This window comes from Halichoeres trimaculatus, unplaced genomic scaffold, assembly GCF_033239565.1.
Source record: "Halichoeres trimaculatus isolate MK-OKI-2021-1 unplaced genomic scaffold, fHalTri1.1 fHalTri1_scaffold_18, whole genome shotgun sequence".
NCBI lineage: Eukaryota > Metazoa > Chordata > Actinopteri > Labriformes > Labridae > Halichoeres > Halichoeres trimaculatus.
In genome coordinates this window covers 5,464,443-5,492,309 of record NW_027437196.1, presented here as the reverse complement: position 1 = coordinate 5,492,309, position 27,867 = coordinate 5,464,443, and the positions used below count along the sequence as shown (strand labels likewise).

Below are 27,867 nucleotides of genomic sequence, written 5' to 3'. Positions count from 1 at the left end.
TGATGCCTTTTCATTTGATTGTGTTGTTCTTAACTTTATATCATGTTGCTAAATAAAACTGTTGTTTAATGATTTAAGTGTATCTAAGTACTTTTTGAACATTTTGAGCAATTTTGGTCACAATGACTGTGATATGAAATTTTCATATTGTTACATCCCTACCTTGAAGTCATATGTGGCGTCAGGATTCTCATCACAGGCGATGACCTCTGGAGCCATCCAGTACGGCGTCCCGATGAACGTGTTCCTCCGCCCGACTGTGCGGTCCAGCTGAGCGCTCACACCGAAGTCCACTGCAGACACATACCACAAATAAAAACAAATCAGCAAACACCAAACTCTTTTAAAGTTTAGAGACAGAATATATATGTGTGTGTGTGTTTGTGTGTGTGTGTGTGTGTGTGTGTGTTGGTGAGCAGTCTCACCCAGTTTAACCTCTGCGTTCTCCGTCAGCAGCACATTCTGCCCTTTAATATCTCTGTGGATGACCTTATGCTGGTGGAGATGGGTCAGACCCTGAAGACAGAGAGAGAAGAGCACGTCCTGTAATCCAGGCCTGCTGGGATGTGATGTGAAACACGGTTTACTGCCCTCCTTTCACCAGACTCAAGCTGACATGTTTGACTTTGTGGATTTATTAATGGATTAGCCAGCCAGTAATCAAATTAATAAAGGCTAAAAATTAAGAAGAATAGTGTTGCAATCTCATTTATCCGAGAGGAAAAATAAAAGAAGCCCCTTCAATAATCCACAATTTCAAAATGAGGTGTTCCTCAGGGAACCATCTGGAGCCCCTTCATGTTTACACTTGTTTTAAACCACACATTGACTCAATTAAGAGTTTTCTCACCCGTAGGATCTCTCTGCAGATGTAGGCGATCCACTCCTCCTTCAGAGAGTTCCCTTTGGTGTTTTTGATCAGATCTGTCACCGAACCAGCACCGCAGAACTCCATCACCAGCTGCACACACACACACACACACACACACACACACACACATACAAACAGGGAAGAAGAATACAACACACAAGTTATAACGCATCTTTTTTGTGTGTATGTCTCTTACCAACTAAACAGCGATGAAAGCTTAGGGCTGAAACACACTTGTTTCTCCAAACTGCTGTTAAAGGTAGTCAGTAAACACAACAGTCAAACTAGGCTCCTCCTCCTTGGCTCAGTGCCAGCGGCAGCACACACCTACTGCCTCCAAACATGACTACGTGAACACACTCACTAGCCCAGCAACCACCTGCAGCATCATGTTTCTACAAGGGAGGAACTCGAGAGCCATGCACCAGACTTAGCATGTTAGCATAAGCTAATCAGGGGTATTTCACACATACCTGGTTAGCAGAAAGCTATCTTAGAGGCCGTTTAACAGTTTTAGAGTGAAGCAAAAAGTTTTGTTGCGTTTCGGCCTCGTGTGGACACATAGACGGTGTTTCAGCAGACCTAAAACGCAAACTTTTGAAAACGCTTGAGTGAAATTTTTCTGAAACAGGGCTCAACTCTACTTCAGTGGAGATCTACCAAAAGCCGCTTCTGGACAAGACAGTTATAGCGCCACCTACAGCATTTTCAGTCTGCATTTCTGTCCAAACACAGATTTTTTTCGCTGCGTTTTAGCGTTTTTGGATGAAACGTTGTCATGCAAACTGGGTCTTATGCTGCTCTACCAGTTCCCGAAAGCGAAAGTCGAGCAAAACTTCCCCTTCGTTAAGTAAAAAGCTTTATCTGTTTGGCGTTTTGTTTCACTGTGGTTGCTTTTTTCTTTCTCTGTGCTACGTCCGCTAACCCAGCTGCTCGGATTAGCTTCCACTCGCTATCATCAACACAGTCACTTGCGCACTGGGGGCGCTGTAATTGGCTGATGTAATCACTGCCCAGAAACTTCCAAAAACAACCAAAACATCAACATACAGGCAAGGGAAGGGGCTAAGGCTGACACAGACACTGACACACATGTAAAGACATGTTGACATTTTATGTTTTTTTTTATGAAAATCCTACAGACTCTTCCTTTAATCTCAGACATTTAAGGTTTTGAATTTTTACCTGACGTTTCTATTTTGCTTATATCAGGAACTTTAGGTCTGCATTGGTGACGTTGCATCTTTTAGGGAGTTAAGTACACCAGCTCTTTTTCCTACAACCTCACTTTGGTAAAAAGTGTAAAACAGTCATCAAATTTCTTCTGTCAGACTGTAAAGGTGTCGTTTCCTGCTGCCACTGTGTCTGTGTGTCCGTTTAGCAACAGACTGAGCGATGTAATGACGTCCAACACACAAGGATTTACACAGGAAGCCCCTTTTCTGTACCACCTTTCAACTATCTTGCACACTTTCTGCTTGTGTCGATTTTCGCGCCTTCTTTGGATGTGCATAAGTTTGATTATCTCATCCTTCATCACCTTGACCGTGCCCGATTCAAACCCCATTCAAGGAAAAGTGTGTTTAAGTCAAAATCAGCTGTTTTTTCCTCTCTAAGCTGCAAACTCTTGAACGCACCCAGAGCTGGTCGTCCATCCCCGGAGGATTCTTCTTGATGAACGCTCCGTAATACGTTGCGATGTTCCTGTGGTGGCTGTACTTCTTCAGCATGTTGATCTCTGCTTTAATCTCCTCCTCCTCATCCTACACACACACACACACACACACACACACACACACAGAGGCAGCACAATAAATACAGCAATCCATGGATTAGGGAGTGTGATCCCAGAGGAAATCAGATAAAGAAGAAAAACAGTCAGACGAGTTGACTGAGGACAAACTCTGCAGTCAGTAAATGCTGTGTGTGTGAGTGTGTGTGTGCATGTGTACGTATAAAGGCTCTTTTATTTGTGTGTGTTAGTGTGTTTGTCACTTACTCCTGTGACGTCCATGACCTTGATAGCAGCGAGCTGACCTGTTTTGACATGGCGACCCTGAAAGACGAAGGAGAAAGATGAGGTTGGGTTTTGTTTGTTCGTCACTTTTTCATTTGTGCGCATTTTGTGAAAGTGATTGTTTCCTTTTGGGGGTCGCGACCCTCAGGTTGGGAAACACATCGACAGGAAGTCAAAAACTGCACCAAGTCTGACCTCTCCTCCTCCTCCTCCTCCAAACTACAGACACAATCAGCGCTGTTAGAGCCAGAAAGTGGAAGTACATCCACCTCACCGCTGTCAGCCCACCTCCTTACACACACACACACACACACACCATCTCCTCATGGTAACCTAGCAACAGGGCTGGCAGGTTGTTTAGTGAGGGGAACAAATGGGGGGTTGGAAGAGGAAAAGTGATGGCAGTCTGTGTGTGTGTGTGAGTGTGTGTGTTCTGGGAGGCCATGATATTTCACACTCTGGGTCACTTGCACATGTGAGCTTCACACACACACACAGACAGACACACACACACAGATCCTGGTTTCTCAGTGTTGCATCAGACTCTGGATGTATCTTAGAGTCCGACATCGCTCCAGAGAGCGGGAAGTCTCATTTTCTCTTTCACATCTTTTTCTCCGTCTCGTCTTTTCTTTATAAATCTCTTTTTTTTTTTTAGACAGGCAGAAGTTGGAGGATGATGATTTCTGTTTGCTTAAATCATCAGGTGTCTCCTAACTTGATAACAGTCACTTTGTCTCTCTTCATTTGCATTAGAAAAAACATCCAGACAGAGGGAATAAATAAGAGCAAATAAAGATAATCCCTCATAAATCTGCTGCCCTTTCACGCTGCAAACCCGCGGGAATAAGCTAATCCTATTGAATAAAAAGACAACTTCTCTCATGATAAATTACAATAAATCAGGGTGGGTAACTTACAGATTTGTTTGTCTCCACTTCTGTCAGGAGTCTAGTTTTTATTCTGCAGTATCCAACCTTCCAATAAGTTTGGACCCATCAGTTAAAATGGACAACATCACAGACGAGAATGTCTGTTAGATTTTGTGTGGTTAACACTAGTTATAACAACAGGTTAAAATGTACAGAGCAGTGGCGATTGCTCTAAGACTGCAAGAGAAGCTCAGCTTCCCCTAAAATGTCCCTAAAAAAGTGTTGATATGTTCTGCTGTGTGTACATTTCATTGATAAAATCTGAGCTAGAACTCCTTCATCTTTTGTTCAGAATCAGCTCCTATCACAGGTAACTGGCTCCACCTCCTTCTCATTCATCCCCGCAGCCTCTCAGTGCTTTAACACAGTCTGATGCTGAGCGTCTTCTGACTTCAGCGGGGAAGCGTAGAGTGGGTTGTTCCACTGTGGAAACTGGACGGTCATTGGATAAATGCTGGGCTTTGTCCCGCCCATCGGACGCTCAGCGTCTCTGGGGGTCTATGAGGCAGTGGGCTGGCCTGGACGCTGGGCTTCTGCATGATGATTGGATGATCTGTCTGAGGCTGAGCCCCTTTTTGATTGACAGTGAAAAGAGCCAGTCAGCGATCTTGAAGTATAACCCTCAACCCGGAGCATCTTCTGACCCCTAAAATCCACCGCATGCGCTGCTCAGTGGAGCGCCATGGTCTTGCTCCAAATTGTCAAACCTCACTGGAAGCAGCGTGCTGTGCAGTGATGCGCCGCTCAATCCGGAGGGGGAGGGCTGGTCCTCGGAGAGTCACAGGCTCTTGTATGAACTGCGATATCACACGATCACCATCCACTCCCATAACTTTTGATATGTCAGTCCACACCTTGTCCTTTCTGCCTGTATCCTTATAAAAAGGATGTTTGGGATCATACAGAATGTTGAGCTTCTCCACTTCCAAGATCAGCTTCTCTTCAGTTGTGTTGCGTCCAGGACTCTCTGACCAACTGTTTACCTGATGCACGTGCCTCCAGATGTGACGTATTTATAACATATGGGGGAAATTTACGTTTGAGAGTTTGTGCGTTTGTGCGTTGTGTTTTATTTAGAAACTTCAGGGTACTTCACACAGTGGCTTCCTGTCTAGTGCTTTCTTATCGACAGTGAATTTACGAGGTTTGAAAGGGGCCGCGCAGAAAATAGACCTGAAGCGTATATCTTGCGCCTGGGCGCTTCAGCAGCGTGTGTAGTGGAATTTGCCTGATAGATTACAATGGAATCTAAGTGCTCCACAGGGGCGCGACGCTGCGCATGCGGTGGAGTTTTACAGTCAGTTGTTCTGGACTGATCCGGAGGCTTTATTGATCCCCAGCGAGTTTACCTTTCTTAAAAATGACGAGAGTTGTTTTTAAAGATTCTCTCTCTTTTCACCAATAAGCAGCTACAGCTACAGCTGTGGAGCTTCTCCCCCTGTCGCTCACACTTACAGCCTGTCGTAGTCTCATAAAGCCGCTTCAGCTCCTAGCAAGCTGACACGGAGGGTAGAATTTACGTTTAAATAAATAAACAAATTTATGATGCAGGCTGGAAAAATATGAGCTTCCTCTCCTTGACTGATCAGCAGCCGCCACTGTCGCACACGCTGAAAAAAAGGTTGCGTATGCGACTATTTTGGCCGCAGTCTCAAGCCCTGATTAGAAACAGACAAAACGTAGCAGAGACTACATCCATACTTTATAAAGTCTATGGTTTTACAACCTTTGGGTTTGAGATTCTGTTACGGGCTAAAAGCTGCAGTTCCTGGATTGTCCACTTGAGGCTGGCTGCAGCAGCACCAGCAACCACATACACACCCATTAACAAAAAAAAAACAGAAACCAAGCCTCTTACAGCCTGCTTCAACTCAATAACTGCTCGTTTCTCTTTCAGAGCTATCGCTGTGAAGACTGGGCAGAAACGTCTTTTTCAGCCGAAGATTAAAATGAGCCACAGGTTGCTGCAGCAGAGTCTAGACTGAGCTGTTTCCACAACTAACGCAGAAATCCAGATAACTGTGTTTCCACATCACATGCTCCACATTTTTGGGGGGATTCTGGGATTTAATTCATCAGTTTGTCTTCATTTAGCTGAGTAAACCTGCTCTTAGACCTCAAGTTCAGCTGTGTGAAGTGCTGCTGTGACCGCAGGACAAATGGCAGCGATCCGCCGTGATGAAGCAATAAAAGGCGCCGCAGATAACGGAGCAGAGATGAGAGGAAGAGATACCGCTGCAGACTGCCTCTTTGTTTTCATATCTCTCTTCCTCCGACGCCGAGGGCCGGACAAACAATCTCCCAGAGGTGACACACAGACCCTGGAGTGTGTGAGGAAGCCGTATTAAACGGCACGAATTTAAAGAGGGAGAAGATATGACAGGAGGGTGAGGAAGGGGAGGAGGAGGAGGAGGAGGAGGACGGTCTTTGGAAGCACCCTGAGGCATCCTGCGTTCAGACAAGCCTCACATTCTTCAGCTGAGCACAAGCCACAACACATTCACACACACACACACACATCGATGCTCACGTTCAACCTCAAATCTGTCACCATCTAAGGCACGAGGAACCAGGAACTCTGAGTGTTGGATTTGGTTTTGTCTGGATTAAATTCAATAAATGTGACAACAACATTTAAACAGTTAAATCTCTGACATGTTTTTTTTGTCGCTCTCACGTTTCAGGTGCAAAGTTTGAGGTTCAACAAAGGTGAATCGTGTCTTGACCTGTCCGATGATTCACAAAGACTTTACAACCATCAACAATGACGAGTTTTGGTTCCAGGACGTTCCCAGGGTGTCTGCCAACTCCTTAATAAATTAATTCCCCTCCTAATTTAGGATTTTCTCTATCTGACCACATCAACCTGACTTTGTTACGAGTTCATGCTTGTTTTTATGCTGATGACTGTCCGCTCATCATTATCATCATCTGACAGGTTGATTGTATCTGCAGCTTCCCTGAACTCTGTGACTCTGCCCGTTTTTATGGGAACGGGGCAAAAAAAAAATCCCAAATTTAGGGAGGTGAGTAAGGAGATTTATGTGTCTAATGTCTATTCACTGAAATTAAAGCCCCAGTAGGAAACTTTTATTTTGTAGCATTTTGGCGCCCCCATATAGATGACTTATCTTGTCATCTATATGCCTGAATTATGTCTTCTGAGAGAGAATCTCATCCCATTAACAACCAAATGTGTCATCTATCAGTTATATTTAATGTGGAAAATATATTTTTTTAAGTAACAAAAAAGGGCTGCTGTTTTTCAGACACAAAAAAAAAAAAAAAAAGACAATCTTGTCCCTAATGGGGTTGTTCATTTCTCAGCGTCATTAAGAGACACATGTATTAATCTCAGTTTAATTTTAAAATACATGAGAAAATCTTCACCGGAGCCTAAAGAGAGTGACCATCGAACACTTTGGCCACGTTTATACGGAGACTTACGCAAGGATTCTTCCTAAAGCCACCCGCGTTTACGTGAGGACGGTGTGAAAACGATCCGCGTTCATACGACTCCAAGAGGACAAGTCACATGTAGTGGCCATGCCAGGCCAGTAGTTGGCGATGTGGATATATGTGTGTGTGTATATGCTACTCGGAAATCAGCCATCATTGTTGTGGTTGTTCTTTCTTTTTCTGACGTTTTATTATGTGAGACGGTTGATAATCCAACCTTCAGGCGCATTACTGCCACCAACTGGAAGTTGTGGCTGCGCACGCGACCTTCCCCTGAAACTGCGGGTGTGCATACGGTGACATCAGTGTTTCACCCTGAAATTCCCTGCTCTGTGTTTATACGAGACTCAATGGAGGAGTGTTTTGAAGACTCTCCACTCTGGAAAGCGTCTTCAAAAGTTTCCGTTTTCAGACAAAACACAATGCGGTCTCATCTAAACGCAAGGCCAAAACGCAACAAAATGTTATCAGATTTGACCAGTTTTGGTGTTGTGTAAACGCGGCCTTAAGTGTTGAAAACATGGGAATTAATCAAGTAAATGATTTTATTTGCTTCTGCCGTGAAAACAATAAATGTTACTCAAAAGTGTATTTTATGAGATGCAAAGCAAAGCAAAAAAGGAACTTTCAAGTCTATTGCTGCCACTAATCTTAGCAGGTAGTCAGGTTTTTGAGGCTTTAGCCAAGGAGCAACATCAGGTTTAGGCATACATGCCAACCCTCTTGATTTTCCCGGGAGAGTCCCAAATTTCAGTGCCCCCCCTGACAATCTCCCGGGCCCACAATTCTCACGAATTTCTCCCGATTTCCACCCGGACAACAATATTGCTACACCATCCTTCTCTTCTGACTGGGCGCCGTTTCCGGTTGGACATTAATAACGCTTACACCTCGGCTCGAAGTCAAGCGCGGCAAACAGAACAGAAGAAGAAGAAGCAGAAGAAGAAATGAGTAAGAAGAGAAAGTGCTCCTGTAAATTCCGAAATGAGTGGAAAAGAGAATTCCCGTTTATTCGGGACAGCACGAAGGGGACGGGATATGCTGCGTGCACATTTTGTAGATCTGACTTTTCGATTAAACACAGTGACCGAACGGATATCACAACACATCAATATGACACCCCCCCCCCCCCCCCCCCCCTTTTGAAAATCTCCCGAATTCTGAGGTCTCAAGGTTGGCAAGTATGGGTTTAGGGTCCGTTTACACCACAACAGTTTTATGGTCAAATGTATAAGTACTTATGCGTTTCGGCCTCGCGTTTACACGGAAACAGCGTTTTAGCCGAGCTGAAACGAAAACTTTTGAAAACGGCCTCCAGAGTGGAATTTCTCTGAAACGCTGCCAACACTGTTGCCGTGTAAACAATAAGCAGGTGTTTTCAGTGTCATGCTCCACTTCACCCAATCTTGAATCTGCTGAGTCTGTGACTGTCTTCCAACAAAATGAGCATCTGTTGCTCCACTTTTTAACTTAGCATTCACCAATAAACCAGATGATCGGCCCAACTCTACTTCAGTTGAGATCTACCAAAAGCTACTTCTGGACAAGACAGTTATAGCGCAAACTACAGGCCTGGAATGCTTACTACAGGTGCTACTACAGCCCCCCAGCATTTCTGTCTTAACGCAGATTTTTTTCACTACGTTTTGGCGTTTTGGGATGAAACGTCGTGTAAATGGCCTCATCATAGACTAAAAAAAATGGACGTCATCTTGCTTGGCTCAATGTGAGTTTGCCACAAAAACTGCTCCCCCTGGTGGCTGGCTGCAGTATTGGTAAATAAAATATATCTCGCCAGTCATTCCAGATGGGCTGTGGTCGAACTTTAAAAAATTAATACACCTGGTAAAAATGTTTCTCACGTCCCATTGTTGTGGTGATTTGAAGATGTCATTTGGCTGCCTTTTATTCAAGTCCTCTTTTTTCTGAAAAGTTTTGTTTTCATTAGTTATAAGAGGTTAAAAACAAGGCTTTACATCACATTCAATGATGATTGACAGCTGCCGTTCTGGTATATTTTTTGGGGGGGCTGTAAAATATGACGGGAGGGAGAGCCAAGAAGTGATTAGACTCTCGAAACAAACAAAATATTATTTTTGTCACCCCGCTCCACTCAGATTCTCCCAGAATCCCTCACAGTCTCTACTGTGCAGACTCTGGCTGCACAACTGCTACAATGGCGGCACCTGTGACGTGGGAATTTTGGCTTTAAAACCGTACAATGGTCAATGGTGGAGCCACGCTGTCTGAGAGATAATAAATCTAAAGTGATAAATGATAATTCTGTGATCGAGTGAAATGATTGGCCGACATATGGATCAGTCAAGCTGCCTGTATTCCCTGTGTGCATATTCCGGAATCTCTCTCCTTCTTTATTTGAAACATTCCGGAATGTATCAACTGCTTCTATGAGTCTCTGAGACAATCTCTACTGCACAGACTCTGGCTGCCAATAGAGGCGCCTGTGATGGGGTATTTTGGCTTCAAAACCGTACAATGGTAAATGGCGAACAGTCTATGGGCCTCATAAGGGACATCGAGGCAGTCTGGAACCATCCTTTACTGTCACTTTTTCTCTAAAAACTACTAACTTTTCCTTTAATTTTATCCACCAACTGGTGATGTCACAGTTTGACGCAAATCCCATGTAAGTCTCACTGAAATCTTGTGTGATTTTTTTTTAGCAAGAGGAGTTTTAGGTCCCAAGACACACACTGAAAAGATGAGTCACCTTTAAAAGGATCCTCTCTGGAAATATATTTTAAAAATATGCTCAAAAGAAGTTGGTAAATGAGAGAAACTTCATATTTTGTGACTTATTTCACAGCATGAAACCTTTTCAATCTGAAGGTCTGAGCCACATGTTCCTGGAAAGTAGCATTTTGAAAGAAGACCAAGCCAGTGCAAACAAAAAGCCGTGACGTCCAGACATGAGAGAGACAGAAATACTCCTGACTCATATCAGGTTTTTTATCGAGTGTTGAGTTTGCAGTCTGGGCTGAATCAAACAATACAGCATGCGTCATGTGTTTGAGCTCTTTCAGAATAAAAGCTGAGAGGAGTTTGATGACAGTCGGACATGAATGAAGGAGGAGGAGTTTGCTGGAGGGCAGATTTGTGCTTCATAAGGACGGCGGCAAAACGCCTGCAGCAAGTTTTTGACAAATGAGACAGTGATGGTGTCAGACTGTCAGACAAACTCTGCTTGCTCACCATTAGACCTTTTTTACAAACTGTTGCTGCACTTGAATCCTCATTTAACCTGGGGAGTAAATTAAAACCTCATTCTGATTAACTCTGATGCCTGTTCAGCGGGATTAAACTAGAAGGATGTTCAGAGACCGAGCTCGCAGGTTTCAGGAGCTTCGATCAATACTAGACATTGATTTAACTCCACTTTGTAAACGCTGATGAATCAAATCCAGGAAATACTCGGAGCCACTTTAGAGCTGTGAGAGTTTTACACGCCTGAAGGAAAACGACGATATGTGTGATCGAAAAGGACACGGGAGATTACAAGAAGCTATTTTTTTTTCCTTTCCTATATTTTAAACATGGGTATGAAGAAACAATCCTTGGTGTTCAGACTGAGCATGTGCAGATTTTCAAACCTCTACATATTTATATTTTGAGAAAATCTCTGAATCTGTTTGAGCTTCATGAGATCTTTGCAAGATCTTCCCAGGACTTGCTGAAATGGTGACATCACTAGGGCTACAACAACAAATTGACAAAATCGAATAGTTGAAGCGTCAACGTTTTTCCACAATCAATGCACTGTGCCGCGTCATTACTGTGTTAGTTTCTCTTCAGTTTGTTTGTCACCTTCCTTTTTGTTGGATTATTTAGCGGTTAGCAACTAGCTGAAGGTGCATTACCGCCACCTATTGGACTGGAGTGTAGATTACCTGGGCTGTGGGGCTGAATGCGTCACATGTAAACAGATCAGCGTGGTGGAGGAGAAGCGGAGCCGGCAGGGGAGGGAAACAAGTAAACATGTGAATAATAGCAGAGCCGGAGAAGCCGTTGTCCAAAAAAGTTCAGATTTTAGGAGTATTTCACGCTGAGGAGCTATAAAATCCCACATACACTCCTTTTATATGTTGTGAAATTCATGGTATGTCTTTTAGGACCCGTTTTGTCTTTTATAAAAAGACTAAACAGGACTAAACGCCATTTGAAAACCACGAGGAGTTTATGAAACCAACTTTAGCATTAGCGTTAGCTGCTACAGATAGTGGTAGGACAGAGGGGGTGAACTTTTTGACCTGCAGGCGAAAAGATTGAGGAAACATTTTTATTTATTTGCCTTTTTGGCCCAATAAGTTCTTAATCTGATGATATAACAATAGGGATGGGTACCTGTCACATGTGAAACGCTACGGTACCGATGCCCGGTACCTGGCAATCAGTACCTGTACTTAACAGTATCAATTTTTGGTACTATTTTGTGTTTATGTCTTAAAAAATGTTAATTTGTTTAATAATAAAACTTTTTTTTTTTCAATTTAACACATTTATTCTTTACTATACAACCCTGAAATGCTGTGTTCATGTCCCACATGGAAAATCACCTACTCTTCTACTCCCTCACAGTCACAAGGATGTGTTTAGGTACCTAAACATGGTACCTTTTGGTTTTATGTGAACCGAACCCGGTACTGAATTTGGTTGGTACCTATAAAAGTACCTGATTAGATACCCATTCCTACATAACAATATGTTTTCTGTTATTTTGCCCGAACTGTTGATTCTTTAAGTGACAACATATTCATATCACTTGATATACTTTATAGATTTAGCATCTGGTCAGTTTTAACTGTGTTCAAATATGTTGTTTCTTTGTATATATCTTTAAGGAGACAAAAGTCAGCCCTAGACATCACATAAGGATTTAACTGCTTCATGACACATATGGGAGTGGACCTCAAACACCAAGGTCTGCTCATAGTTTTGCCCCTGACAGGCTTTCAGAGGTCTAACCAATGAGAGAGAAGGAGGTTTGTTTAAAACGTTTCTACAGGGATACCAGAGCAACAGAATAAAGCCAATCAGAAAGCACAATTCCCACTCTTTAAAAATGTGAACGTCAAGTTTCTTGGAATGAGACTAATGTCTCAGTAAAAGAAACTCAACAAGCAAATTCTTTCTTTCTTTTTAATCTTCCACACCACATTTTTGTCTTATAATATCATAAATTAAGGCATTTTTCTGGACTTGTCGGGTGTTTGTGGCTCATATCAAGACCAAAAAGACAATTAACACTCGTTTAGATTTCAGATTTCACCATAAACACGTCATCAAAGTCATGAGAAGATTCAGGCTGACGGCGACAACTGATCTCAAGTTTGGCTAAGCTTCACGAAAAATGACAATAACTCAGAATCAAAGCAAGTTTAACCTGATGCTATTTTTAAACTGGCATTAATGTAGTTCCATTTAAATCCTTAATTTAAAAAACATAACCAGTAAATAAAGACTTGTTTCAGGCAAACATTGTCTGATTTAATGTAGACGTTGGATGTGGTTGCAGAAAACCTGGTGATCCATCTCTCAGTGAGATCCATTATCTGAAAATGCAAGGTCTTAATTTACCCATCATGCTTTGTGATCGACCACAGTTTGTGGGATTTTTGTTGCATCAATCATTTCGCCAGAGGAGGCGTCACCGTGTTCAAACAGCAGATCAATACCCAGCATCAGGAGACAGGAAGAGTGTGTCTCTCTTTGTGTATCACAGGACACGAGTGAGTGTGTTAATAGGTTTCAAAGTGGGAGAACACACACACACACACACACACACACACACACACACACACACACACACACACACACACAGGCTCTCTGCTGTGCTGTAAATGTGTGTGGGCGTCTTCCGCCGCCTAACAAAGCAGAAAATCAGTAATAACTTCAGTTTTTGGTCAGAATGAAATGTTTCTCTGAGCTCATGAAGGAGTCAGAGGAGGAAGTGACTCCTTACTGAGACGAGAAATAAGAAACAGTTTTTTCAGTCGTACAGCAGCACACACCCCAAGCTCCAACTTTAATCCAAAACACACCTGTGTGTTCTCCTGTGGAAAGACCAGCACCTTTCCACAGGAGACAAAGTCATGCATCAACATGAGGATGGTCCTATGTGCCCTCAATGGAAGTCTCCATTTGCACCACAGTGCCACTACAGCAGCAGAGAAGGGACAAACTTATAATCTATGTGTTACATATTTAGCGAGTGGCTGAAAAATGCCTCGGACAGAAGATCACAAAAAAGAAGAGTGGTTGGTGTGCACATAGGTATCTACACTGGTTTAAGTTTTGTTGGTAAAAAATTTGAAAGACTTCTTGTCCTTGAAGGCCACCGTAGCTTCACTAGCAGTTTCAGTCTTGAATCTGACACTGTGGCTTTAATGCTCAGTGCTTTCACTTTTGGTGCCAAATCTGTCAAAATTTATAATGCTGGACTTGCGAGATCTGTGAAATCCACACAATCAACAGTTTTCCTGCCTTAATGATGAGCATTTCCTCATTCATGAGACAGAGCAGGGAACTACATCGAGAAAAAGGCCTCGGACTGGAAGCAAACCTGGGCTGTCCGCTGTATGAATGTAGGACTTAACCACTGGGCCAAGCTTGCACTCCTGTCCTGCTCAATCAACTCTATGCTGAAAAGTAGAAGCATTGTGTATCTGCTGTAGAGGGTTCTGGATTGCCGGAGCTGAGACAGAGCCAAAACACGTCGTAGAGGGGTTTTTGTTTACTTTTTTTTTTTTTGCCATTTTGGGCCTTTATTCTGAAAGGACGGGACAAAGGACAGAGCAGGAAACAGGATGAAAGTTGAAAGTGACATGGACACAAGGCCAGGGATGGGTCCCTTTCACATTTGAAATGATACAGTACCGATGCCTGATGCCTGGCAATTGGTATAGGTACACAGCGGTACCAATTTTTGGTACTTCTTGTGTGTTTATATGGTTAGAAATATTAATTTGTTCATTGAAAAAATCTCATTTTTCAATTTAATTTATTTATTCTTCAATATATATAACCTTGCAATGTTGTGTTTGTGTCCAGCATGGAAAATCGTCTACTCCTCCACTCCCTCACAGTCACAAGGATGCTTTTGGGTACCTAAATATGGTACCTTTTAGTTTTACATGAATCAATGCCTGGTACTTTTGACAGAATTGGGTTGGTACCTATAAAAGTATCTAATTTGATACCCGTCCCTATGCAAGGCTGAGTGTCGAATTTGAACCTTGGCTACCAAAGCTAGCCACACAGCATCTGGGACCTATCTGCTAGGCCATGTACAGCCCGTTACTGTAGCTTCATAGGCTCTTTGTTTCTGCTTTTGCTTTTGCCAACGATCTATAAAGCCAAGCTTTCACCAGATTCACATCCGCTTTGTTTCTATTTTCCCCCTTTGTCTGTTAACACCAACTGGCTGCGCTTTTATGGCATGGATCAAGATAGCTTGACACCTGGAGTCACATGACTAAGGATTTCTGAGCAAATTACTGAACAAAATGAATCAGTGATTGTCCCAGCCCAAAGACAAACCTTTCCTCATCTCTGTCATTTTTATTGGTCTCTAAAAACCTTTGAACTGTTGACCAAGGCCTGGGGCTGCTTGAAATATGCTTTATCTTGAAAACCAACCAGATGTTTCAACATTAGATCTGGATTGCCAGATCAGTGACAGAACAGAAACGCAACAAAGGATTTCCTTTGTTGAGTAAAGAAGGTTCAGCATCAAGGAGATACAGTTTCTCCTCTAAAGACGTCTTGTTTTTCTGCATAGCTGAACGGCAGCTTTAAAAACTTGGCAGAGGATGAAAAAGAGTAAGAAGACTCACCTTGTAGACCTGCCCATAGGTGCCATTTCCGACCAGTTCAACCAGCTCAAAGATACCAGCTGGGTCCTGAAAGAAGAGGAGGGAGGAAGAGTGTTAGGAGAAGACAGCTGAACAAAGTGGACTCAAGGTAGATGTAGGAATTAGTGTGTGTGGAATTTAACCTTCGCCACACACACTGGCACACACACACACTGAAAGGTTGACTGTTAAAAGCCTCTCTGTGTCCCTGCTCTGTTATTATTCCTTCAATAAGTAACCTCTGAGTTTACAGCTGTGCTCTCTCTTAGTCCTCACAGACTCTCCCAGGTTCAAACCCACGTCAGCTTCAGCAGCTACATTCCTCTGCAGCTGCTGGTTCCTCTGATTCAGTGTTTATTTGTGCTAAAATGTCTCAGTCACTGTTGATTCTCTGCATCTGGATTCTTAAAAAGCTTGAAAACAGGGAACCTGACGCTATTTGGGCCATGTGTTTTTCTGACAGGGCTGATGCTGCAGGAACATCTTCTGAATCAGAACAAATCTACTTAAGAAGCATTAATTTCTTAGGGTATATCTGTTAGCTAACACCTGCAGAAGCCCTATGCTACAACCATAGAGTGTGTCATATAAGGGTATCGTCTGTGACATCACAAGTTTGCTTCTGCTTTGGAGCTTTAAAGCCTGTTGTTGGAGGACACTGTATTGAAAATGCTGACTCAACCTAACTTTGGTCAGCCCAGCAGACAGAGGTGAAGAGGCGGCGTTGAGCCAGGCCTTTAGCCTTACAGCTAACAGTTGCCTCCTGTCAGGCTGTAAATGTGTTTATTTTCTGCTGTATTAAATCAGCTTTTTTGAATGGGTGTGTATGTGGTTTTCAGTGCTTCTGAAGCCAGCCCCAAGTGGACATTCGAGGAATTGCAGCTTTTAAAACTTTCATATCGGCTTCATATTTCAAGATTGTAAGTTGAAGCTTCACTCAGATTAAACACCCATTTATGCTCAATGTTACGTACAGATATGCTCTGCGTTCTTTTCATCTTAGTTTCAGCATGTTTCCATGAAGCCTACGGATATGAACCAAACGAAGCAGTACCACTGGAAACCGTGGGGGCAGTGTTGCTGTTACCACCCGATACAAGGCTTCACCTGCTACCAAGTTGCCTCTGTTTTTGTCTTTTATGCAAGTGGAACATCATTAATACGTCCTTCACAGTCACCATGTTTGTTTTTGAGTTTCGTTGTCACAAACTTTTGACTCTGGTCTGACCCCCCCTGGTGGATGTTTTAGTTAACTGCAATGCCAACGCAAAGGACATACAGAAGTGTGTGGGCAGTGACATTAACATCGAAATGGAAGGATACATTTTTCTTAAGTAAAGGGAGTTTAAATGGGCCTTAACTCATCATGCAAACATTGAAGGTCCCATATTATGAAAAAATTACTTTATTAAGTCTTTCAGAGAAATTTGTGGGTCTTTGGCTTTCCTCCCAGCCCACAAAATGTGATATTTAATAACCTGTACTTAGTAGTGCTTGTGAATGTAAAATCCTGACCTAAAATGAGCTGTTTGGAATTTCCGGGGTTTGACGACGTCAGCGATTCCCTTTTTTGAACCAACCAGGAGCAAGTCTGACCTGATTGATCCACCGGAGCAGATACCCCCATACCGCCTCCCTGCCACTCCTCTCCCCGGGAGGAGAATGCCGAAGTTGAAGAGCCATCACTGCTCTGTTTTTGGCTGTAAACAGCCACATAGTTCCATGCTCAAGCTTCCCATCACTGAAGAAGACAGACTAAGTGTCTAGAGTTCATTTATCAAGGAAATGTGCCAGCTACACTCAGTAAAACTGTGCATGTGTGTGCTAGTCACTTCACGGCCGACTGCTTTTCCAACTTTGGACAGTACAACAGAGGGCTAGCCAATAGACTGGTCCTGAATCCAGGCGCATTACCAACCATCCACCAACAAACCTGGGACCCTGGAAATGTGAGTATTTTAAATGCTGTGTGCTGTGGAGCAGATGGAAGAGCTTTTCCTCAGTGTCCCCCCTGTCTCTGTGTTAGCTTCAGGATGCTAACTTTAGCTGCGGTTAGCCTGTTGTTTTAGCCTGTAATGTTACGGTAAACGAGCTTTGCTGTTTTCTAAACATTGTGCACTCGGAGCTCGTGGCGCCGCTCTCAGTGACGTGGAAGAGCGGGGCGGTATCAGCGGTGGCTCATTTACATATGAAGGCCACGCCCACTAAATCAGAGCGTTCTGAACAGAGGGGCTATGAGAGCCTGGAAACAATGCTGCTGTGCTTGATTTATTGGCTTTTTGGACCAAAACATGTTACTACCATTTCATGAAGACATCAGCGATCCATATTAAACTGCAGGAAAGGAGCAGGATATGGGACCTTTAATGAAAGAGGCATGCTGGGGAAGAGAGTCAGCCTCAAGAGGACACTTAAGAAACTGCAGTTTTTGGCAGCCACTGCAGCTGGTTTACCTAGGGAAACACAAAAACTAAGTGAAGGTTTTTTGTCATTTTTGGTCTTTATCCAGGTTTTTAATGAAACAAAATAATCCTGTAGCCTAATCTCTTCATTGTTATCTGAATCTGAAGGCTGAGTTTATTTACATGCTGGATTGTGAGCACAATTAAACACTTGTTCATGATTTAAGCCAGACATTTTTGGAAGTTTAACCTCCAGAATTCTTGTAAAATAAAGAAACACAGAGTTTAATATTCAGTCACAACTGTCTGTGACTGATGAAACATACACAGGATCACTGGCAACTCAGTATGTACAGGTAAAACACACTCACACACATGAACACAGGAGATAATCTGATCTCCAGGGCGATTAAAATTCAGCACAACTCCCAAAACACAGATTTCCATCTTTAGGCATACCTGTGTGTGTTTGGTATTAGCGTGTGTGTGTGTGTGTGTGTGTGTGTGTGTGTGTGTGTGTGTGTGTGTGTGTATACAGTAGGGCACGGGAGCCCGTTATGAACTATTACAGTGCAGCCTCCAGAGGGGGATTAGCTTAAAAAGCAGTCTTCCTTTTCACTCAAGGTCAAACAGCAGCTCATCACACACACACATGCACACCCTTTCTCTCTGGCCCACACACACACACACACATACACACACACCTGTACATGCCTGCTACTGTCCCTCACCAACTCTTGGCGTGCACACATGAAACACTATCAGCTGAATAGCTAATTAAGATCTACTTCAAACATGTTAGCGGCTAGGAGGCTAATGAAGCAGGAGCACAGCTACACATGTTCAAACCAAAGAGCAGCAGTACAATAGTGTGTGTGTGTGTGTGTGAGGACAGTATTAAAACAGCATTTCCCATGAAACATCCTGACCTCACACAGAGGAGTGTGACGCAGTCAGAGAGCTTCGCAGTATCGTCTGCATAAACATGATTTAGCCTTTGATGCAGTTTTTAGAAACCCTGAATGATGCTCTGAAGACTTACTGACAGAGGATACTTAAATGGACTTGCCTCTTAAGCCGTCTGAGACCACAGAGCTGCAGCAGATCCAGAGAAGCTTCAAGTGGTGACTGTAAAGTTTCAGCAGAACTCCCTTCAAGAGCCACTAAATCCTGGTTAATCAAGCATCAAAACGGCACTCATGTCTGATTTACTGTTTGTTTTGCCATTGCTAAATGTGTTTCTTGCTGCAACTTTCCTTCTTCTTTTAGCTTACCGTCTCAATCTCATACTCTCTTAAAACCTTTCAAGTGAGAGGTGTTGCAAAATAGCCTCCACTGCAAACACTATGTTACATTCATTTGGCAATTTTAGACACTTTTTATTGATGCTTCCTATCTTCTTAGAAGTCACAAGAAGTGGAACGTGTCAAAGCTTTAGTACACGATGGACAGGTCACCTGAAACAACAGGTTTTAAAATATCAGGCCACTGTAGAAGTGCTAACAACTGCAGTACCAGGAGTGTCCACATGAGGCTGACTGCAGAAGCTTCAGACACCACATACACACTGATTAAAAAAGCTGATCTTTACAGCAAGAATACACACATTTACAGTCTGGTTCAAAGAATAGTTTTAGTCTCAATATCTCATTTGTGATATGATTTTTGATATTCCATCATGTTTTCAGAAATTAAAGGTACAAGTTTTGCCCAATTAAGAGCATGGATGACCTGACGGACAGGTGAGAACACCACAGCTATTAACGAGGAGGCTTAAGACCCGCCTCTTTGCCTGATCCTGAGCCTTTAGCTGTGTCCCAATTCAGGGACTGCAGGCTAGGAAGCCTGAATTTGAAGACCGATTACGTCACAGCAGTGCATCGAAAGCTGTCCCATTTCGAAGGCTCTTCCAAATGGGGCCAACGAAGCCATATCCCAAGATCCATTGGGTGTAAACGCAGAAGATGATGAACATAGCCAAACTCCAAAAGGAGTCCTGTTTTATCCAGATGTGGAGGATTTCTGGCAACAACTTTGTGATTGTGTTTCTAAAACATCAAAGAACATTTTGTTTTTCTGTGTGAAAATGTGTTGTTTGGGCTCTTTTCTAGTAATATACAGAGGAAAAACAGTTCTTTTTAAATCTTCTCATTATTATATAAAAATATATGTTCATAAATGTAAATTCTCTGGGGAAAAACTTACTTGGTGTTTATTTATTTTTTACAGGGAATTCAAAAAAGACATTGAATAATTTCAGCAGCTTGTATTTTATACTTTTTTTTATCTATCATCCCCCCAGCACTCGTTCAAATGTTGAAAATGTACGATGTCGCCTTACTCAATGGTTGTTCTATACTCTATCAATTAAGAAAATAATAATACTAATAATAATGCACAGTTAAAAAAAAAAAAAAGTAAAAACATCCTGTTTTAAATGTGAGGTTTTGGTTTACGTGTGTTCAAAAGTAATGTCAGCCTGACAGGTGAGGGCGGGGCTGTGTGACGTCGAGGGTGACAAACAGGAAATGCTTCGTAGACCAGACTGTCTAATTCAGTTCACCCTTTGCGGTCTACGCAGGCTACAAAGTCTGGGTCCTCCGAAGACTACAGCCTACGGAGGCTGCAGCCGCTGAACTGAGACACAGCCAATGTTAGATGGAGGAAAAGGACTTGTTTTAATTGGACTGCAGTCCCACCTGTTGGCCCGGAGTCTCATGCACACTGTCGCGAAGACGTCACTTTCAACCAGGTGTGTGTTTCTTCTGGAAATGATTGGAGATCGGATCAAATTGTCTTTGTTCAAGAGAACTTTTTACTGAAGGTGAGGTATTTATCAGCCGTTATGTAGCGCTACAGTTCGAAACGTTTACCCTAGAGAAGAGTTTAAACACATATGGTTACTTGATGCTAATAGTTGATAGTTTAATAATGTACCGTAGTTTCACTTTGAAGATAAAATCTGTTTCTGTATCTACCCTCCATAGTGAGTCCATGTTTGGTCGTAACCTCGGCCCAAACCACAGTTTTTCATGAAATACATAAAGTAAAAACTGGATTTAGAATGTCAGCAATTCATTTTGTCAGAGTCAACAGTCAGCACTGTCTCTCTTTGCTCCAGAACACCTGGAGCTCTGTAACGGTCAAAACTGGATAGGAGTGGACTCCATGGTGTAGTATCGTTTCTGACAACTGACCACAGAACAACCAAACAGTTTTGTGCTGCTTACAGCTTTAATTCTGTTGACTGTAAATTGGTTTATGATCTCTGAGTTTTGATTGGTTGAAACTCCTCGAATATGGTTCCTGATTCTGTATAGTGAAGGCAACGTCTCATTACATGACACACCTCATGATTTCATCTCTTCCTGTTGCAGATCTGACTGAAAAACCACTTTCTGAAGACGACTGTGACGCAAAACTGCTCCTTTCCCCTCCTTGATGTGTTTTTATTGTCTGGGAACAGAAAAGGATGCTGGGTAACAAAGAAAACCAAGGACACGACCTGTGTGTCTGACTGTCTGACAGCTGTTCACACTGACCAAAGGAGTCAGCGGCTGAGGCGCCGAGTGTCGTGTTGTGCAGGATGAAGATTTCAGGCCTGATGTGAGACACTGACAGGAGGAGGAGGAGGAGGAGGAGGGGGAGGAGGAGGTCAAGAGGTGAATAAAGGCGATGCAGATTACTCAAACTGCACGAGGAGGCAATCAGAGGAGATCTTTTGGGATGTGACGTGCTCCAGAAACAGGAAGTGTGTGTGTGCTTGCGAAAGGCTTTACGTCACACTGAAATGTTTCCCCCCAGCTCCCTCTGATCCGTCCTGGGTGACCTAATTTCTCGCCGTCATGCCACCGAGGGAGAGAGCAAGGATTCTCATTTTGGTACAAGAACATGCAGAGCCAGTCACTGTCTTTATCTGCCCCTCAGTGTGTGTGTTAGCGTGTGTGTTAGTGTGTGTGTGAGTGCATCTGTTACACACAGTCATGCAGTCCCACCCGCTCCATCATGTCCAGACTTGACTGTTGCTCTGCAGGTAAGTCTGAGTTGCGTAAGCAGCTCAAGAAAGGTGGAGAAAACAAGGAGATGTGCACTATAACACACACTCTGACACACACACACACACACTCATGCACCCACACACACACATCATCTTGCACTGAGCAATCCAAAAAAAGAAATCAGCAAGTTTATTCTCCTCTGAATGTATCATCACTGTCTCCCAATCCAACACACACACTGACACACACACACACACATTCCTGCACTGTCTCCTTCTGCACATCTCCCATCCTCGCGGGCTTGCACATCACGTGCACGCGCCCAGACCCACAAACAGCCACTGCTGCATGCAATGCTGCTGTCGCCACAACATCACGAAATGGCGGAACTCGCTCCTGTTGCGGTTATCATCGCTTTTATTCACCATGTGTGTGTGTGTGTATGTGTGTGATACAGAAAGTGAGCGCGTGCGTCTGTACGTGCATCTGTATGTGTGTGTATCTTCTGAGTGTGTGTGTGTGTGTGTTGTGAATCTGTCAGTGAGCAGGCAGCTTAACATCTGCCCCACATAGTACAGACAGAGCAGCTTCTATTATGCCGCCTGACGCACGCGCACAAGGATGTGCTCACGCGCGCAGCAGCAGCAGCAGCAGCAGCAGCTGAGGGCCTCATTACATCACGTCCCAATTGTTAAGAAAAAAACATCAACAACAAACAAGATGACACATGATCCCACTCTCTGGTATCTGGTTTCCTCAATCAATGACCACCGCGCACGAGCCCACACACACAGGGGGACAGATTAAGACTGCTTTGCATGCACGCGCTCACACACTCACACATACACACACATACTCAGCACCGGCTGTAAAAGCAGAGGAAGGCGCAGGGAGACGCATCCTTGCGCGGTGAAGAGAATGGAAAGGAGGGGAGGCGATAAAGAGGGGTGGACAGGTGCTCACAGGAATCACACGCGCGCGCACACAAAGACACAGACATTTCACGCACGTGCACACTCAGAGAGACATTTACCCGTAGTGCAGACAGGTCTATCTCATCCAGACTCCGCGCAGGGGAGTCGCTCGCCATGGTTCTTTCGGTATTCACGGGACTCAAGATGGAAGCTTCCTCAACGACCATCGACCGAGAGGTGCAGAGCGGCGGCACAAACACTCACAAAACCTCCTCTAAAATAAATAAAATCCCCCCACCCACCCCCCAGAATTAAATCCACACGGATTCCTTGTGCAGGCGATGATTCCCCTGGAGGAGAAACGGGCGCTCCGGGTCCAGGAGGGAGAGAGGAGGAGGAGGAGGAGGAGGAGCGCAGGAGGGAGGCGATGTTCGCGCTGTTCCAGGTGCTACATGCTGCTCGGCGCGGTGAATCCGGTGAATCCAGTGCTACATGCCTCCACCTCGTCCCCCCTCGATTCTGGACAGGACAGGTGTGGATGGACGCGCACGAGACGGAGCGGGAACGGATAAGAGAGAGAGCGCGCGGCACGAGAGCACGGCAGCGGAACCGGAGAGCACCGAGGAAGAACTCACTCCGTCTGTCCGTCAGTCTGTGGCGGAACAGCAGCGCGCGCTTCCCGGGAGTGGCCTGAGAGGAGGCTGCGCTACAGACAGAGACGCCCACAATGTCACACACACTCACACAGGCACACACACACACACACACACACCTACAGACGCAACATCACACAGATGTCTGCCGGTATGGCAGCTCATTAGAGACAAATCTGAGCGGTCATCATTCAGGAAACTGACCACAATCACACACATCCAATTATCCAAACCACTGCACACACACATTAATACACACATTCACACACACATGAGAGGGAGAGACCACCCTGCTGCCCTTTTCCTGGACAAATGGCCTTTAAAGGATTCACATGGGACATGTTTCATGCCTTATTTATGTCCTCATGCCTCATCAAAGAGACGCTTTAGGTCACACTGGAGCCCAACCACCTCATCAAGGCACAGAGAGAAGCATCTTCAGGTTTATCCAGCTAATTCTGATACACAGCGTCAAATATTTCAAATAATGTATCCTCCATGTAGTGGGGTATGACTATTTTCTGCATTTCCCCTCAAGCACAACATTAAATATTAACATTATTTTGCATGAAAGTGTGAAAAATCAAACATTAGAAGCAATAATCTGACCTTTTTCCTGATTTGGCTTCATTTCTAATCCTTATTCATGGTGTTATGAAATAATTTGTCTCCTGCAGAGTTGAACAGGCTGATTTATGCATTTTAAAAACAAACATGTTTCTGTGATGTCTTTACTTTAAATTTCCAGAAACTTCTCCAGGAACTCCACCTGTGTTTGAACCTGTGCAGCCCCGCCCCTGCACACCTTTCCCGCCACATTTAATCCCATCACTCACTCCAAGTCCTCATGCAGAGGATCCAGAGCGTGCAGGAACAGATTGGTAAACACACACACACTGTGATTTCACACACCCCTTACTGTCACTGCTCTGTGCAGCTGCAGACAGATTCCCTACACCTGTCAGCTGCTCTTCACTCACCTGCAGGACACACCCAGAATCCACACAAACACACACACTGAGGCGGTCTAGCTGCAGGAAAACATGTAAGTATTCAGGAAGGAGACTGTGCAAAACATGGACGTAGCCGCCTCGACGTCACCCGTCTGTTCCTGAAACCGTGAAATGAAGCCAATCCACGGACGCAGCCACATTTGATATGATGCCTGCTGTGAGTTTCCTTTCGAACAGCTACTACAAAGCGCCTGCCAGTCACATGACCTGCACTATGTCTCTGATTGGACAATAAGACGATCCTAATAACTTCAAAACCGCTGAGTTAGGAAAAAAATAACTCACTGTACAATGTGTGCCAATGGAGAAATCAGCGTTTTGCGTGACTTCCTGTCTTTCTGCAGCCAGCCTCAAGCGGATTCTTGACGAACAGCAACTTTACTGACTGGATCTTGACCCTTGGTTCCTACCCAGGGTGCGAGCTAAAATTAATTGATCCTCTTATCTTCATAATGCTCCCCAACAGAAGGTTTCAGAGACTTGTAACCAAGACTTTTGCTGCGATTCATTTGTACTCGGAATTGGGAAGTCGGGAGTCGGGAGTGACGCCATCTCCTAGTTCAGTGTTCCAGTTGCCAAGTCGAAAAAACTTAGCCTCAACAGCAGTATTTCTAACATTGAATAATAACGTATATACAGCTGATTTATTGCGACAAACACTAGTCATAAATTTTAAAATAAATTCGGATTTTCCTACTGGGAATTCGGGGGTGGTGTGGGTGCTCTGACTTCCAAGTCGGCAATTCCAACCTTGTCCCTAAAAACCGAGACGAGCCGCCTACTTTTTTGAGACCTTTTCGTGTGGGTGCCAGACTGAACCGATCCGCTCTCGGAAGGTGGTGCTACAACACTGCAGACCATTGATTGGTCAAAAGAATCGTCACTTACCCCGACAGTGGTTGCATTTCTCCTGGTGGCACACAGACTTCTCTGAAACAAAGCTTGATTGTTCTTTGTACCAAAGAATTACATGACAATCACAGAGAGGACGAAATGCTGCATGTCTTCTATCTGTGCTCTTTGTTTACTGTGTCGCATTTTTCTTTGTTGGACTTAATAGCGGGAGCTGCTACGGCGCCACGCTATTATTTAACAGCTGTGGCTTTCAGCATCCGGCTTACATACCCCCCACCACGAGAGGGCAAAGTTTGCTGTGGAAACGCAAACGGGATCAGGCTTAACTGTACCAAACCGTCCCAAACCGTACTGAACTGACCCGGACTGCTTGGTGGAAATGCAGCTAAAGTTCTGTACAGGTAGATAAAAATCAAATGCTAAAAACAGACATAAAAGAAAAAATACAAAAAGATAATGATATCTGGCAAAGAAACTAAGTCTCGCAGAGGCTGAAAGCCAAAGAATAAAAATGGGTTTTAAGACGCTTTCTAAAAGTGGACAGTGAAGGGGCCTCTCTAATGTGCATGGTGAGGTTTGTTCCACAATCAGCGAGCAGCAATTTATGCAATATACACAAATGCACGGACAGGATCCCGTGGATGTGCACCAACAAAGAGACGTCGAGTGAAGGGAGAGACCTGGCTGTGACTGAGAGGTAGAATCAGTTCAATCCCAGTTCCTGCTGTCATATGTAGAAAAAGCAATGAGTGCGATTGAAGCTCTTTGAGGGGCTAGAAAGATCAGAAAGGGCCATAAAGGTACAGGTCCATGTTCCGCTTGCACATTTCGCAGAAAGGTGCTTTGAGGGTTTGGAGACTTGAGAAGCACCCAGGAAGTGAAAAAGCATCCTTCAAATGGCCACCACAATGCGTTATCCTGACTTTGGTTGATACTGGGACTTCAACCCCTGACCCTTTGGTTCCCAAGCCAAGAACAGATAGATCTTCTACTGCTGTTAATTTGTCATTGCTGAGGTCCAACACTGGGTAGCTGGAGCCTATCCCAGGTGTCTTCAGGTGAGAGGTGGGGTACGCGTTGGACCGGCCACCAGTCAGTCACAGGGCTGACACACAGTGACAGACAACCTTTTACACACACATACTCACACCTATGGGGGATTTAGACTTACCCCTTAACCTGATGAACATGTTTGAATTCAGCATCATCTGGAACAGAGTAAACAAGTATTCTGGAATAGGTTCAAAAACATTCCGGAATATGTGTATATATACTCATGTATATGTGATATTATGTATGTATGTATGTATGTATGTGTTTGTATATATATATATATATATATATATATATATATATATATATATATTTGTATTTTTTATTTTATTTTTTTATATTTTCGTGTTTGTTTAAGCATTGAAAACTCAATAAAAATATGTTAAAAAAAAAAAAAAATTTAGAAAAAAATAAAAAAAAACATTCCGGAATAATTGCCTTTATCTCTACAGCTGTTCTGGGTAAAATTCTGGAACACTTTTCTTCATCTCCAGAGGCATTATAGGTGAATTCCGGAATTATTCCTTCTATCTTCAAAGCAGCTCCGGGCAAAATTCTGCAATACTTCTGAGTTCTGGTGAAATTGTAGTACACCAGAGTCAAATTTAGCATCTTCACAGAGCTGTGAAACTCAAAGAAGAATCTAAAAACATCTGCAGCACTGGATGTTATTGCACACTCAGATTTCTCTTCATGGAACAGGAAAGTTTTGGAGAAAGCAGTAACTTCAACCATTATTTGATGGAAATAAAACCAGTAAAAGAACTGTGATCAAAAGTATCTTGTGATTTTTTTTAAGAAGCTGGTTCCTTTCAGCCCGTTGAATCATACCACAGAGAAACACTCTGGCTCTCCTTCTTTCTGCACTGTTGGAGTAACTTTCTGTTGCTGCTGACACTATTTAAACCTCAGATTGTGTTTCTGTGGCACCATCTAGTGGCAACACAAGGAACTGCAGGGGAGAATGAACATGAGCCAGTGGAGGTTTCCTGAGGACAGAGCTGTTTTTAAATTCATCAGTGACATGTTTTTTTTTTCCTGTGACAGAGTGATGAAAAAATGAGTGAGTGGAGGAGAGGAGGAGGGAAAGACGCAGATCTGATGGTTATTAATGAAAGGATTCTATTTTGACATTTTGTTCAGTCTGGATCTCAATTAGATTTCTTTCTGTTACCTTTGTTGTTGTCTGGATTGTTCCTGTTTTTCTTGCTTGGCCTGGTGTGAACTGTAGCTGGTAGGAGAACTTCTGTATTTGGGACTGCAGACATAACTGGATCCTTTTTATTGTTAATACAAAGAGGAAAAACAGCATGGTGGCATTGAGTGTCTAAAATATGGATGGAATTAAAGTCTTTAAGTACTGCTGCTCAGGATGAGAAAAGGTTAGCCAAAAGAGAGAGACTTTTTGACTTAAAGGAGGAACTTTGTCTGAAATCTGCATTTTTGGTGTAATCTAGTAGACTACTATGGAGACTAAAGCCTTACTTTCATCATTTCAATAAATGATCAGGTATTTATAAGCCTCTGTTAAGACATCTTTCCTAGTCTAGCTTCTCTTGCTAAAAGATAGCATCCCACAAAAAATTATCATCAGTATTTTCGCTAATACGTCAAAAAAGTTTGCACCACCTGTAGCATCACGTTTCTGGGTGCGAGAGACTCGAGAGCTTTGTATCTGACTCTGTAAATTAGCACGAGCTAATCACTGGGTTATTTGACACATACCTGGTTAGCAGAAAGCTAACTCGCATTGCTCTTTGTCCCGTGCTGCTCTCCAAGTTTCTGATAGCGTGAGAAAGTCGAGCCCAGCTTCCCCCTCGTGCTACTTC

General features: G+C 43.5%; 1 protein-coding gene across 8 annotated transcripts in view; it reads right to left on the bottom strand.

The window, feature by feature from the left end:
* tnikb (TRAF2 and NCK interacting kinase b) overlaps positions 1–23,116 on the bottom strand; it is a 63,985-nt gene extending 40,869 nt beyond the window's left edge. For all 8 annotated transcript variants that reach the window (XM_074692920.1, XM_074692923.1, XM_074692922.1 and 5 more), the window contains exons 1-7: positions 22,584–23,116; positions 15,133–15,198; positions 2,871–2,927; positions 2,509–2,634; positions 851–961; positions 426–516; positions 163–293 (exon numbers count right to left, since the gene is read on the bottom strand). In XM_074692920.1, coding sequence (XP_074549021.1) covers positions 163–293; positions 426–516; positions 851–961; positions 2,509–2,634; positions 2,871–2,927; positions 15,133–15,198; positions 22,584–22,691 — 690 coding nt within the window. In that variant the 5' untranslated portion in view covers positions 22,692–23,116. The remainder of the gene's footprint in view (positions 1–162; positions 294–425; positions 517–850; positions 962–2,508; positions 2,635–2,870; positions 2,928–15,132; positions 15,199–22,583) is intronic.
* Between the last annotated feature and the right edge of the window lie 4,751 nt (positions 23,117–27,867).